Raw genomic sequence first — 15,575 nt, 5'->3', positions numbered from 1 at the left:
TTTGTGAGGGGTTTGAATTTGAGCCCACACAAATGAATCAGCAAGTGATGGACCAAGAGGGTAAGGGGACTTGGAGGGGAGGAATGGGCGAAGTGAGGGATGGATGAGTGACTGCAGTGGGGGGGGGGAGGCAGATAACGAGGACAGAGGGAGGGAAGGGAGGAGGGTCTATAGGAAGGGTAGATCATCCACAGCCCCGGTGGGGAGGACAGGCAATTACCAGCTGGGGCAGATATGGCACTGGGAGAGTTGGGGGCAGTGTATAAAGGAGAGGGAGACATAAAAGAAGAGCATGCAGCAGGGGTGATGGGGGAGTGTAGGACTTGACAACTTAACTGATCTGGAGCTGAAAATCCTATTTTTGTACTTTGTCATTTCATTTCTGTAACATGTGGAATTGCTTATGTCGTGTTTATTTAGTTCTAGTTTTCCACATAATCATCAATACCGTAGACATGCCTATGTGAGCAAATTGGGGGTTAAGTATCTTACCCAAGGACTATTTGACCTTTTGACTGCAGGAGGCGGGATCCAACCACTTATTTGAGTTTTTTTGTCAGTATTCTATACGCCACAGTCTGTCGGGCGTCTGACAGTTTCTGTACGTGCAGACATCTGTCGTGAGAGTTGTATTGATATTATTAAACTGATGTCATACGTTCTGGTATTCATGTTGCTTAACCCAGCATACACATGCGTTTCTGTCTTCCTTTTTACAGAGGAGGGCATCAATCACGAATGCAAGCTGTGTAACCAGATGTTTGATTCACCTGCCAAGCTGCTCTGCCACCTGATAGAGCACAGCTTCGAAGGCATGGGAGGTACCTTCAAGTGCCCCGTCTGCTTCACAGGTGAGACACACACACACACACACACACACACACACACACACACACACACACACACACACACACACACACACACACACAAAACCCCATTCACCTTCAAGGACAGAAGCACTGAAAGCATGCAGATGTCCGAAAAGCACAACATGCTACCATAAAAAAGGGAATTAACAAGTTATACATGCACATCGACACAGCAGGGGCACAACATCAGCCTGCATAATCATACACACAAATGTTTTAGTATGCTATGAGAAATCATTAACTTTAACAAGATTGAATTTGTTCTTGGAGAGTGAAGACCTCCGCTGAAGGTAATGGTGCATTTGTGCGATCCTTGGATCTTGACATTCCCGTAGAACACAGTTGAAACCACAAAGCTGTTTTTTATTGTGTTTCTCAGAGTGGTAAACAATATGTTTCTGTGCTTTTACAGCTAAAGAGGACAATTAGATTAACTTTCTAAGTCTGGAACTGATTTTCTTTTTTATTCACTGAAGGAATTTACCCTGTACCGCAATGTTAGTGAAAGAGTGAAGCGTATTGCATCTATCCACACAGTGTTCAGGATCTGTTAGCAACTATAACAGGTTCTTCCTTTGGCTTTTCCATTGGCAGTCATGAAAATCGGGCCTTTCGTTTTTCATAATCCTGCGACAGAAAGAGAAAATCGAGAGAAATGTCATCAAGCATTTCAGGACATCCTTTTTACAGCACTGTAAATTACCAATGAAATATAAAGTTCTCTTGACAGTACTCTAGCCAGTTATCAAACTAAATTCATCTTGTTTAGATGGCACTGTAGTATGTCATCTGTTCGAATCACATATGAATATCAATAGGCAAAAGTGTTTTTAGCCATGCAGTATTGTATGTTCCTAATAAAGCAGACTTTCACCACTACAAATTCCATTGGCACCAAGCTGGTCCCGTCCTGTCACTTATTCTGATACAAATGCCAGATGGGGTTACATTTGGCAACTGGGAACCAGGTCTGCACTTAGATCTCCACAGGAATCTGCTCCAGTACATGTTGTGGCTCAGTGAATGGCTCTCTCTGGGTAACCTGCACCATGATAAATAGAGTAAGGGGTTTTGGGTAGGATCACATTATAGGCACATTCATTGTTTTTAACATGTCTAACTGTGGAAGGAATAGAACAGCAGGGTGCTGCTTCTAAAGTCAAAGCTCTGCGTGTGCAAAGGTTCATGCGATATTACCTCCAAACATGCCAAATATGAAGGACTTTGTGCCACTAAAATCCACCTGAGGACCCAAACAAAATGCTGGATGACCAAAATAGGCCTGTGGTGTTTAAAGTTTGGTGTATTTAGCCAGAAACCAAATCTGCACACCTTCCATCTCTTGACTCTCTATCCCTATACGCACTTTCTGTCACTGCATCCCTCTCTTTCCCTCCCTCAGTTGTTGAGTTTGTCTTGTGTTGTGTGCCCCCCCCCCTCCCTCCCTCCCTCCCTCCACCCCCCCCCAGGTACACAGCAACGCTTTAAACTTTAACTCTATTCCTTGGTGGCTTATGAATTAGTAAGATGGGCACCACTCCTATGGGGAGGCTTAATAATTCAACACATACACACACAGTGAAAACCAAAAGTTTACTGAAACAAAGGGGAGAGAAAGAAAGAGAAAGAATAAAGTGTACGAGACAACACTGGAGCGGAAGTAAAAAAAAGAAGAGATAATTTATTGATAAATATCTCAAGGTCTGCTGAGGATAGCTCTTCCTGTTTTCTCTGTTTCTTTCTCTCGCTCTCCCTTGTTTCCAGTCAGCCCCGGTGTTTGTTGGGGGTTATTTGTACTGAAACTCAGTTGCTATCTGGTTCGTTTTCGACAAGTACACTATATAGTAGATTATCTAGTGTTAATCAGGAACTGTTCATTGTGAAGTCCAGTTGTACAAATTGCATCTACACATGGTTGAGGTTACCTGCAATTAGTTCTAATTAATAATACACATCTTGATGTCTCAATCCTTTGCCAAAACCTTCAATTATCTTCCACTAACAGACACAGGATCAGTTTTCTCCAAAGATGGAGAACAATATTATCGCAACTCAGTTTGAGTTTGGCACCATACTAATAGAGTGGTGTAGGAACGAGTCTTAACACCCGTAAATGGATTAGCATTTTACCACTTCTGGTTCCCTTACCTCAAAGGTTTTTTTAAAAGTGGTTTTATGGTTGGATGCCCTAAATCTGTAGTTAACACATGCTAAATAGATTTTCATGTTTTGTTCTACGACATAAAAACATTATGAATGTCCGAAGCTTATGTGTCATAAAAACAGCGGATGCTACCAAGGGTCTAAATGAGGCTACTTAACGTCATCATGCCAAACATTAGCCGCCTTTAGCTTAGCGGTGGTGACACGTAGCCATGCTACAATGATGTAGTTAATGAATAACCTGAGTGCTGTAAAGATGTGGAGATTATCCTGCTGAACAAGAATCATAATTGTGCATTTGACAAAGTGCTTAATTTCTGCAATCTTCCAAATCCAGTGGAAAAAGCCTATTGGATTTGAACTCATTGCTAATTTACGGGGTGACCTAAAGTAATAATAGCACATCCGTGTAACATTGTTTGGCCCAAGCAACAGACAACAATGGGCCTGAGATCTCTGGTCTAAAAAGTATTTAGTTGTGGTGATCATATGTGTATTGTCTAATAAGCATTGTGTAACATTTGCTGTATGTGTTCCATCCTCAGTGTTTGTGCAGGCCAACAAGCTCCAGCAGCACATTTTTGCCGTCCACGGCCAGGAAGACAAGATCTACGACTGTTCCCATTGTCCGCAGAAGTTCTTCTTTCAGACAGAGCTACAGGTACGTCTCGTTATCCTGTCTCCATGTCAACTTGACTGTCTGTCTACATAATGATTGTGTGCAAGGACCTCACACCACAGTAAGTGGACTGTGAGCGCAAGCTAGTACTGTAGTAAATATTCCAAACTCAAACGGGACCCTGCTCTCGATTCTTTGAAGGCTTCCACCCATACCTCAACATGCAGACATTTGACAGAATCTCTCTATTTACTGTTCATCCCTCCACCATGTTTCCTTTTCTCTGTCCCTCTCTTTCAATCTCTCCTCATGAGGTCTGAGCAGGGTTCTGGCAAGCCTCATGTCATTAGGGTCGAAACACATTTGTGTGTGTATGTGTGCGTATGAAATACAGAAGAGAGGATATAAGTCACCCAAGAGTAGGTCCTGGGCCAGCTGTGGCCAGGTCTGTGATGATATACACATCCCTGTCCTCTTTCAATTCCTTCTCCGTCACATCTCTTGTACCTTTTGGCACCAGACTGAACTGCAAAGTTTACAGGTCAAGCAATGGTGCTGACAGAGGTGGTATCTGTAACTTTACCCATGCAGAGGTTTATGTATTTATTTTTTTCAACGTTTTTTTTCAAAGTGTTTTTGGTTAGATGCCTAAAATAAGTTCTGTGGTAAACACAAGCTTAAGAGATTTTCAAGTTTTGTTCTACAACATAATACGTCAGTAGAGACCCCCCTAAGGCTTCTATTGGCGCATTTCCACTACACGGTCAGCCTCGGCCACACTCGGTACGGCTCGGTACGGCTTGGCCGCGTTGGGCCTTAACAGGGCCGACTCACTTCATGCTGCGCTTCCATTACAGTTTAGGAACTGGGGTAGTTACTATAGTAACGCAGTGTAGGCGGAGCCGTGACGTCATCTTCATTGAGAACTCCAGAAACACAACACAGCCGTTAGCTGTTAGCACTCAGAGCTCACAGCTCCTTATATATGTTCAGAAACTCGACAAAAGTTAAACAAGTACACACCACAGACTGCCTGTGTCATGGTGAATACAGTCGCTGCTTTATTTATGTCTGTATAGGCCGTTGTTGTGAGTGTGGACGGTCGGAGCATATACTGCGTTAGCTTAGCCAATCTCCATCTAGAAAAACACGCATTTTAAAAGGTTTTTCGCCTGCCGTCTGTCTGCAGACTTGACAAAGCATTAATTCATGGTTTTATTAACCGGTATCAGTATGTTGTTACTTCGGCATCATTTTGAAACGTGTATTACAATTAAATCACGGTCAAATATGTCCATCTTGTTGTAGTTCTAGCCCTCTTGCCAGAGCTCCTCTCTCTAGTTTAGCATACTCAGCCCGACTCTGCCCTGTTTGTTGGCCCCGATAGAACCACAATTTTCTAGGGCCAGAAAAGAGGTGAAAAAGTGGCCCTGCGCCGTGCCGCGCCGGTACTAGGCCTAGTGGAAGCACAACCAAAAAAGGGGACGGCACGACACGGCACGCTTAAAGCGAGCTCCGCGCTGCAGTGGAACTGCGCCATATGTGTCTTAAAATGTGCTGTTCCAACAAGTGAATAAAAAAAACCTACTAAACGTCTGCCGAACATTAGCCGCCTTTAGCTTAGCAGGATTGACAGAGCAAATTCATGGAAGACTGAATTCTGAAGCCCAGAGTTCAATTGAAAAATCATAACTGTAAAAGTCTAAAACAGTCATTTTTTTGTAAATGTAACCAAGTTACTTACAATATGTGCGATCAACCAAGAAGATGCAAACTCACCAGGCAAGAATTAGCACATTAGCTTTCAGTTAGCCAATCCTTTCAAGGACAGTACAGAAGTCTGATTTTTGTATTTATAATTAGCCAATTTGTAGTCAAAACAGGTGGGTTTTCAGTCTGCCTTAAAACTTTAAAAGCTCCACCTTAGAAGGCTAGTTTAGCGTTTGCAGCCAGTATTGATGCCTTATAAGTTTTTAGTTGATAGTGAACGAAGGCCATGCTTAGTTAAACTGCTACATAATTAGAAGAGTGGTTGATGTGCAAGCTATTGGTAAACAGAGATTTAGATAAAGACAGAAATTCTTCTAGGGATTACAAAGGCCTACCCCAGTCACCACACACACACTCTCCCTCACACACACACACTTTCACACACACACACACACAAAGTGGCAGTGATGTAGGGCCGGAGGTGGTGGGCATATGGCTGGCCAGTCCATTTAACAGCAGGGTGACTGCTGGACCCTGTCGGTTAATGTCCACACACAGGCCTCACTCACACCTCACACACTCCCACTCACCTCTACACACACACACACACACACACACACACACACACACACACACACACACACCCACACACACACACACACACACACACACCACACCACACACAACACACACACAACACACACACACCACACACACCCCCCTCCTGTCCTCCTACATGCACTCCATCCCAGTGGACTCCTCTCCTGTTGTCTGACCGGGTCACAACATCTTTATCGGCTGAACAATTGTAATAGTCTGTTGGATAAATCAGGGTTGTTGAGTTTAAAAATAAACCTGACCTCACAGTAAAATACTCAACCTATCACTGTTAGTGAACTATTATTCTAATAATATTTTAACAAATTATTTTTCCCAGAGTTATTTATGTTATTTTTCACAAATATGACAAATTAGATACGAAAAAAGAGAATTGTATGGCATAATGGTCCATAATCTGTACGCTGTTTTACTACAGATGTGTAGCTAGTTGTGTACAGCTATGGAAAACAAGTAATAATATATACTTTTAGTTTTTAATTTGCTGATATCAATTCAGTACTCGATATCAGCAGGTATCGGGAAGGAAAAATGGTATCTCTAGTTATTTTCATATTTTTAGCTGCAATCCGCCTCATTTCATGCTAATGTGAGTACAATTGGTTAAAATCTGACTTTGAGGGGTATCTCCATCTTTGTTACAACAATATGAAGTGGAGAGTTTCTACAGCTTCACTTCACTCAACAACGGAGAGCTTTTTTCCTCGTATATAAACTCAGCTCTGATCAGGTCAGATGAAAATAGTTCTTCATTCGTTGTTTTCATTCCAGCTAAGTTGAGCTCAGTTCAACTTTATTTCTCCCTGAGCTCCTTCTCCTTCTTCCTCTCTGGCTGCTGCACTCAGGCCATATCCATCTTGTTACACTTTGGTCCCGCCCCAAGTGTGTGTGTGCGTATGTATGTGTGTGTGAAAACTTGCAGCCCGAGCCCGACCTGCCACAGCTCCATCGCCCCATGGGAGGGCTCTCTAAGTGGGCTAGACAGAAAGGCTGACTGGGGAAGATGGAGAGCTACAACCATGGAGGTTAATGCCACTGCTAGCTGTAAGCGTGTGTGTGTGTACTGCATGTGTGTGTATGTACCAGATAATGTGCTATGGGGTAATTTGTGTTTGTTTTAATGAGGTGCGGATGGATGAAGAAGCCTGGTTGGCCAGTTTGAAAAAGGATTTGGCCTCTTTCAACCCCTCAGAGGGGTCGTATGATGTCAAGCTCTCAGTCTCTTCCTCTCACACACACACACACACACACACACACACACACACACACACACACACACACACACACACACACACACACACACACACACACACACACACACAACACACACACACCACACACACACACACACACACACACACACACACACACACACACACACACACACACACACACACACACACACACAGACAGGCCGCTGCATCTTCCTCCACTTTCTTTCCCAATCCCTTGCTCTCACCTCTCGATCCATCTCTTACACTCACATACCACCATTTTCACTCTCTCTTCCTGTCTCTCTGTCTCCCTCCCTCCCACCCCTCCTCTGACTCCCCCCCTCTGTCCCAGAAGAACTAGCCCCTATGCATATTTTAGCCCCTCTCCTCTCTTCCTCTCTTCTGTGCCTCTCCCCAGTGCCCCATAAATAGTGCAGACGTAAGCTGGTAAATAAGAGATGTTTTGGTGTGTGTCTGCGTGGTTGTGTGTGTGTGGTTGTGTGTGTGTGTGTGTCTGCGTGGTTGTGTGTGTGTGGTTGTGTGGTTGTGTGTGTCTGCGTGGTTGTGTGTGTGTGTGTGTGTGTGTGTGTGTGTGTGTGTGTGTGTGTGTGTGTGTGTGTGTGTAAATAAGAAATGCTGTGGCCCTGATCAGCGAGGCCCTTCTGGATCTCTCTCTCTGTCTTAACTCCCAGACACACAGGACTGCTCTCATTCTCTCTGTTTCAAATTTCTTTCTTTCTCTTGTTTCAATGTTTTTAACGCTTTTCCACCAACAGATCTTGTTTCTGCATCCATACAGTATTTTAAATGAACTAATCAGAATCCAGATATCTACACTGTTGACTTACCGTCTTGTAGCAGCATTTGAAATAGCTCCACATCAGTGTGTTACGTTCCCTGACAGACTTCTTGATCTTGGTTGGATTTAAGCCTCCAGGGGGTGCTACACCGCAGCTCCCTTAATGCCTCCCCCTCTCTCTCTCCTCCATCCATCACCCCTTCCCCTTTTCCCAGCTTTTTGCGTCACTTGCGCTACACATTTTCCTTTAGCCCTGATTAATATTTAAATAGCGTTAGAGGGTCGGATTGCTGGTCAGTTGAATAAATGGATGGATGCAGGGATTCTGCATCCATGCAGGGGAGGTGTGTGGCGCAGTGGACTAGTGCGTTGGTGTTGGGATCAGGGGAGCACAGGTTCAAACCCCACTGCAGTCAGCATGTCGTTGTGTCCCTGGGCAAGACACTTCCCCCCAAATTGCTCCTGTGGGGATTGCCCACAGTATTGAGTAAGTAAGTCGCTTTGGATAAAAGCGTCTAACAAGTAACATGTAAAAAAATAAAAGAATTATTTGTGTTTGTTTGTGTGTTGACTCCCTGCTCCGAATCGTCCACCTTTCCCCCCCGTGTCCCAGCGGTGTTGAATATGTGAGTGGTGCGTGCACACATTCCCAAAGACAAGCGGGGAACTGTTTCCCTCGTAGACACGGTTAAAAGAACATGGAGCAGGACGGAAAAGTGGGAAATGAAGAGAAAGGGATGTCAAAGTCAACACAATGCTATATTAATAACCAGCTTTAATTACACATTTCCTTTTATAACCACTTCCCAACATCAGTGTCATGTTATTAACCTTTATGCAGCCAGTGTGCGGTAACTCCTCAGCAGATACTCCATTGATTACACCCGAAAAAATCAAGAGACTATATAAAGCCTTTCCCTGTGAGTAATGAATACATTTTCTATTTTGTTAGTTAATGCAAGGCAGAGAATGGATTGGCAGAATACCTTCCCAGGGCAGATTGTGTGTGTGTGTGTGTTCATGTGTGTGAGCTGTGTTTAGCAGTCTGTGTGTGAATAATGTTGTCTTTGTCTTTGTCTGAATCTAAGGGCCTCACTGTCTCCCTCTAACTGAATTATGGAAAGGTGTGGATGTGGCTGAACTGGCAATAAGGTTTATCTGTGTGTGTGTGTGTGTGTGTGTGTGTGTGTGTGTGTTCACCATTGTCTGGATGTTGCTTTCAGTTGTGTTGTGTTCCGTCATAGTGTGTACTCTCTGATCCATGTATCCCCTGGCTCCCTCGCTGTGTGTGTGTGCGTGTGTGTATGTGTATGTGTATGAATTTGATCCGTAGATCCCTGTGGCGTTCCAGGGGAGCGTACTGAGCTGCCCCAGCGCTCACTGGGAGACTCTGTGTTATTAGAATGGGGACCTGGGACACACACACACACACACACACACACACACACACACACACACACACACACACACACACACACACACACACACACACACACACACACACACTCCTACCTCCCCGAGTCCCTGGACTTGAAGGTATGTGCAGCAAGGGAGGGAGAGACAGAAACAAAAAGAGATTCAAAAAGAGGAAGAGAGACAAACGGAGAGAGGCTGCAAGCCATCCAGCGTACCTGAAACAACAACAAATACTACCACAGTACCACAGCGACTACTATTTAATACTACAAGTACTACGTATTTTACTGAGCTTTATCTATACAACCGTAAATATGGAAGTAATTGTACAAAAACATAGTCAAAGTAAAGACTTGAAGCAATGCAATACGACAACATCAACAGAAATGTGTAAATATGTTATTTCATCTGACTTTTCTTCTCCAAAAGGAAAATAAATCACACACCAATTATGTCCGTCGCTGTTAACACTGTTGAGATTCTTGTTCCACACTGTGAATGGAAAGCACATTGTGTTGATGTTAAATAGAAGACAGAAAGTCTCAATATGGGCCCATCTTGAAATATTATTTTCGTGTGTATGGCAAAAAGAGTGAGGTATAAACAATAAGTCAAAAGAAGTGACTTGTTGCGTCGATGTGAAGCAGAGGAACAAACAGACAGACGCAGAGAGACAAAGAGGGAGGTGGACATCAACAGAGTTAGGGACAGATACAGAGGAGTTACACTCTGTGAGCCAGCACCTGGAGGGTCTGTTTGAGCCTCCACCTGCTATCTTGTTAGCCTTGTTATGGGTATTTCTCACAGTCCAATACCTAAACGATCAACGGTCTGCTGCATTGTCACGTATTACACAGCTATAACGTTTGTGATTAAAATATCATTTGAACAAGCAAGGGTATTATGCAGGGAGGATAAAGCAATCATTTGACACAACACATTGATTTCAACATAGTTTCTTTGATTGAAATATAATCCGATAAAAACAAATCTGTCTGTTCTACTTAAAAGAGCAAACCGTTGTCCAAATTGACCAATCAGAATCAAGTATTCAACTAAGCATTGTTATAGGATAGAATAATTGTCCAGTTATTTAGTAAAAAAACAAACAATATTCCTTGTCATGCATCCACACATGTCAATACACCTATTTGTCCTGTATGTATGTTGTAGAGAAAGTCACTCAAACCCCAAGATCGAATAATTCTAAATGTATTTGATTAATTAGAGGCGCTTTTGTTGACACTCAAAGACATCTTACAATTTCTAAAAGTCTAAAATATAAAAAGAAAAATGATTGTGTTGTGTAATGCTGTAAACCTATACGCCGCCACGGTCTAATGGAGTTACATGTTGTGACTTTTATAATAGAATGATATCCCTTTAATAACCAGAGACAGAAGGATGATATTGTGTGTGTGTGTGTGTGTGTGTGTGTGTGTGTGTTGTGTGTGTGTGTGTGTGTGTGTGTAGTGGTGTGTGTGTGTGTGTGTGTGTGTGTGTGTGTGTGTGTGTGTGTGTGTGTGTGTGTGTGTGTGTGTGTGTGTGTGTGGTGTGTGTGTGTGTGTGTGTGTGTGTGTGATGTGTGTGTGTGTGTGTGTGTGTGTGTGTGTGTGTGTGTGTGTGTGTGTGTGGGGGTGTGAACAGAGGCAGTGTGTCACAGGACAGCGTGCTGCTCTATCAGCCCTGCCAAAAGACACACAAACACACAATGTCATTTCCCCAACGGCTAAAAAGAAAACGTCATTATTTTTCTGTATGGATATTAATTCAAACACAGAGTAATTGTGTGAACATATTTGGGCTCTGTGGCATTCTTGACGCGTGTTTCATTTAAAGCAAACTACATTTCATCGTGGGCCACATCAGCATTGTGGTTGCACTCAAAGGGCCGGTTGTAACTTTCAATCTCAATCTTTATTTATGTATATAGCACATTTAAAACAACCTCAGTTGACCAAAGTGCTGTTCAGGGAACAAATAGAAAATAACACAATAGGAGTCAAATAATAAAACAATAATTAAAAAGCACAATAACTAGAAACATATAAAAACACACAAATATCAAAATGTTATGTTCAACTACTATGAAAAGCCAGTGCATAAAATGAAGCCGAGGGCCGGATTTGGCCCCCGGGCCTTGAGTTTGACACCCCTGATTTAAAGCATGTTATCACAAAAAGTGTTAAGAACAGAATGTGTCCATAAAAGAGTCAAACATGCAGTAAAGTTGTATGTTAGCGTTTATTAAGCATGTATTATACTCAAATCATGTGACCTTTATACATGTGTTTATAAATGTAAGACTAAAAGTGGTTATTTTACCCGCTTTTAAATACAGCTTTATTACATTTGAAGAAATTGTCCCATTTGCGCACTGTATACAAAAGTGACTACTTGCTATATTCTGTATTATACAATAATAGTTATTGTGTATATATGTTAAAACATTATTTCAAACAGCGCATTTAATTTCATATTGCTGTACTTGACGTGACATTTATAGGACCAAATAGGCACATACATAATAATGAAGGTAGCATAAACCACATAAATATAGGAAAACATCAACAATGTCAGCACATACATCAGACATTCTCCTGCGACACGTGTCTCTGCTGTCACTTTTCCTCGCTCTCCCTCACTTCCTGTATCAACCCAATCTTCTCTCTGCTTTCAATCATCAATCTCTATGTCTACGCACCTTCTGTTTCCCGTTCTGCCCTTCTGCCAGGTTAGGGTGCATGATAATCAAAAAATAAATGAATTAAAAAGCGGGCCCCCCGGGGACTCGTGGGGATTGGGCGTGTGCGGTGATATGACAGTGACACGGAAAGCTGGCACGCTCTGCTGAGCTGTGATCTCATGTGTGTGTTGGAGGGAATCATGTCTGTGCATTTATTTGTACATCTGTAACCTTTGAATGCATTTTTCATTTATGTCTGACATTTTGCATCGCCCAGTGCGTCTGTGTCTACTTCCTTTCCCCAATTTCATTTTTTTTAAATTTTATGTGTGTTTTTTTTGGATGCATGTGTGTGTTTTTCCCGTCTTATCACCCATGTCTCCAGGCTTTAGTCCTCATCTGGCACTCAGCTTCCGTGTCTACAAGGACCACATTCCTCCGTTCTGAGAGAAGTGTGTGTATGTGTGTGTGAGAGATCATTCATACTTCTCAAACACCCCCATTTTCCCTCTATTATGGCGTGACTCAAACGTGTCATGTGGTGTTCAGGAGTGATCGGTTATTTGTGCTGGAGGTGAGGTCACTTCCTACTTTGTGTAACAGCTTCCAGCAAGGAGCTCTCACCTTCGCTGTGAATCTGGTGCAGATCCATGCGTGTTCGCCTTGCTGTAGTGTGTGTGTGTTTGTGTGTGTGTGTGTGTCTGTGTGTGTGTGCCCTTCATGCTGTGAAGTGTATTTTAGGTTGTGTTTACTGGTCCAAACTTGGCTGTTTTGGGCCAGTAGCAACAGGAGAGGGGAAGTCCCATCGGGAGAAAGAAAGGGAGGGAGCGCTCCAAACAGGACATGGTTGGAGAGGTCACCCTGGGTGAGGTGACGGAGGAGAAAAAGCAGGGGGTCATCGTGACTTGGCTTGAAAGAGAATGGGGCGCTGATCATCTTACAAGAGGTTACAATCTGAGGAAGAGAGACGGAGGGATGATGAGAAGAGATGAGGACAAAGACAGACGGAGAGAAATGGAGGGAGTGGGAGGGGAGCAGGGAATACGTGTCTGTGGGATGTTAAGGGCAGGGGGTGCGTTTATTTTCAATCTCCTCCCGAAGGCAGCATCCTGTCCTGTACGGGTGGGGCTAAAGACAAGCCAGGGAGCAGAGGAAAAGGGCTAAGACAGCCCATCTGCTAGTCCCAGACACACACACATGCACACACACACACACACACACACACACACACACACACACACACACACCACACACACACACACACACACACACACACACACACACACAGACCTAGACACGCTCACTCTGTTGGAAGATTGTCAACTCTGGGCTAAAAATACTCTGGACCCAAAGAAGACCACAAGGCGACTAAGGTGATTTTTCATTTGGTGTTAAAAACAGAAGTGGAGTTGAGTACACTCTCACACACACGCAGCTTTTGGCCTGCCTCCAATTACACACACATTTGACACAAATTCACGTACTGACAGACGCTCGCTGACCAGTGGTGTAGTGGGGATATTTTTACTGGGGGACAAGACACTATGGACGCACTTGTGCACTGTCAACGGGGGGGGGGGGGGGTTGTACGCCTGTCAGCGCAACTTACATGATGCCGTTTAAAGAATATAATAATAAAGTGCGGTGCCGGCCGTCAGCGAACCAAGCCGGCCTTTCTGCGCGCCTGTCACTCAAATGCGGGACATAGTCTCAATTTGTGGGACGTGGGACAAATGATCAAAATGCTGTGTGTGCAGTCCCGCACAAAGCAGGACACCTGGCCACCCTACACACACACACACACACACACACACACACACACACACACACATACACACACACCCACACACACTTGCGGCATTGTTCCAACAGCTTCCTCTTCCTGTGTCTATTAGAGACTTGGAACCTGTATTTCAAGGTGTAGTTGTTACATCACAACAGAACAGGAAAGTGTTCTGCCTACAAGTAACTGTGAGAAAGTTCTTGCTCTCATCCAACTGGCCCCAAAACAAGGTCGATGCGTCAGCGGCGACATCTCATTGTTCTCGTTTGACTTTAATCTGATGGTTTGTTTTTTCCTTTTCCACAATTTAGGCCAGATGGCGCTTTGCAAACATACCTGTGTGTTCCTGCTGTATGAAGGAAGCTGAGCATGCATAGCACTGATCATGTAAACATACATTGAAAGGGACAGGGATGTAAAGCACCAATGCGCACACACACATTTAGTGTGTAATGCAGGAGATAACAGAGAGGAGCAGGATTACATTTTCCCTTATCTCTATCTCTCGGTTTACTGTCGCACCCTTCTCTCTTTCCCCGGGAGAACTGTGTGTGTCTCCGCAAATTCTTTATTGGCATCGTGTGTCTGCATGCATGTGCTCTTAGCTGCGACTGCATTCCTGTGTGTGCGTGTGTGTGTGTGTGTGTGTGTGTGTGTGTGCGTGTGTGTGTGTGTGTCCGTGTCTGGCAGTGTTGTGCGTGGGTAATGCGACAGGGCCATATTTCCCCCGGGCCCGGGGCTCTGCAGGCTTTAGCCTCGCTCTCTCTAAGCAGTTTAGGAAAACAATGACAGGCCTCTGTATCGACTGGTCTGGCCTGGGAGACGCACTGTTCCAACTGCAGCTCACACCCCCTCCTCTATGAAATAACAACAGTGGAGAAATGGTAGAATGAGGTCCAAACTAGGGGTCATGTTCATATTAGAAATTAGATTTATAAAATTACTATCGATATTGACTATCCTAAAATAGAAGAGGACCTGCACACAGACCTTAGTAACCAGTGTAAAAACAGGAAATCCACAGCATTACAGAGTTGATGGCGATGAAATGGTTGCCACCTCAGATAGAAGCAACCAAATGATACCCTTACCCCTAGCAATCATTTGTGGTCTTTAGATTTGGCCAGCAGTCAATTCATGATTTGAACAACCCTTTAGAAATCACTTTCGTAGCAATTTCCTCCCACATTTTTGTATAGTCTTCGATTTTTTTGGTGCTTTTTTGTAACTAATGGGCCAAGTGTGTGAGACAAAAGCAGGTGTTAACACTACATGCATTGCACTGCTTTGAAATGTCTTTCAATGCAGTAAATGCTTTAACGTCTTTCTTAAACCAAGGAAAGCTTTAGGTGCAGAACCTTTAAGTGAGACCCACAGCTCAGGAAAGAGCCTTAACTGTCATACTAAAAGAGGGAAGGTGTTTTTGTGAATCCGACCCCTAGCATTAACTTGAGAGGCCTTGATTTACACTTTCCTTTTGTTTTAAACATATCTCTTTCCAAATCCTTTCACACATGCTTCATCCGTGGGGCTTTTATTGTGAAAAGTCCACAGGATTCATAATAAGTGGAGTCTGTCATTCTATTCAAATGTACTTGATTGACACATTTAGCAAATACAAATCTAACAAAGTTCAAATATTTGACAATCTTTTTTCCAATAGCACAGATACCACCCTTTAAGGCTGCTTAACGTAAG

General features: G+C 43.5%; 1 protein-coding gene across 4 annotated transcripts in view; it reads left to right on the top strand.

Annotated features, from left to right (window-relative positions):
• The window catches only part of znf423 (zinc finger protein 423), a 157,426-nt gene that overhangs the window by 138,821 nt on the left and 3,030 nt on the right, over positions 1–15,575 (top strand). For all 4 annotated transcript variants that reach the window (XM_034142006.1, XM_034142004.1, XM_034142005.1 and 1 more), the window contains exons 19-20: positions 720–851; positions 3,578–3,693. In XM_034142006.1, the coding sequence (XP_033997897.1) occupies positions 720–851; positions 3,578–3,693 (248 nt within the window). The remainder of the gene's footprint in view (positions 1–719; positions 852–3,577; positions 3,694–15,575) is intronic.

Source organism: Trematomus bernacchii, unplaced genomic scaffold (assembly GCF_902827165.1).
Source record: "Trematomus bernacchii unplaced genomic scaffold, fTreBer1.1, whole genome shotgun sequence".
NCBI classification, from domain to species: domain Eukaryota; kingdom Metazoa; phylum Chordata; class Actinopteri; order Perciformes; family Nototheniidae; genus Trematomus; species Trematomus bernacchii.
This window is presented reverse-complemented; position numbering and strand designations above follow the sequence as displayed.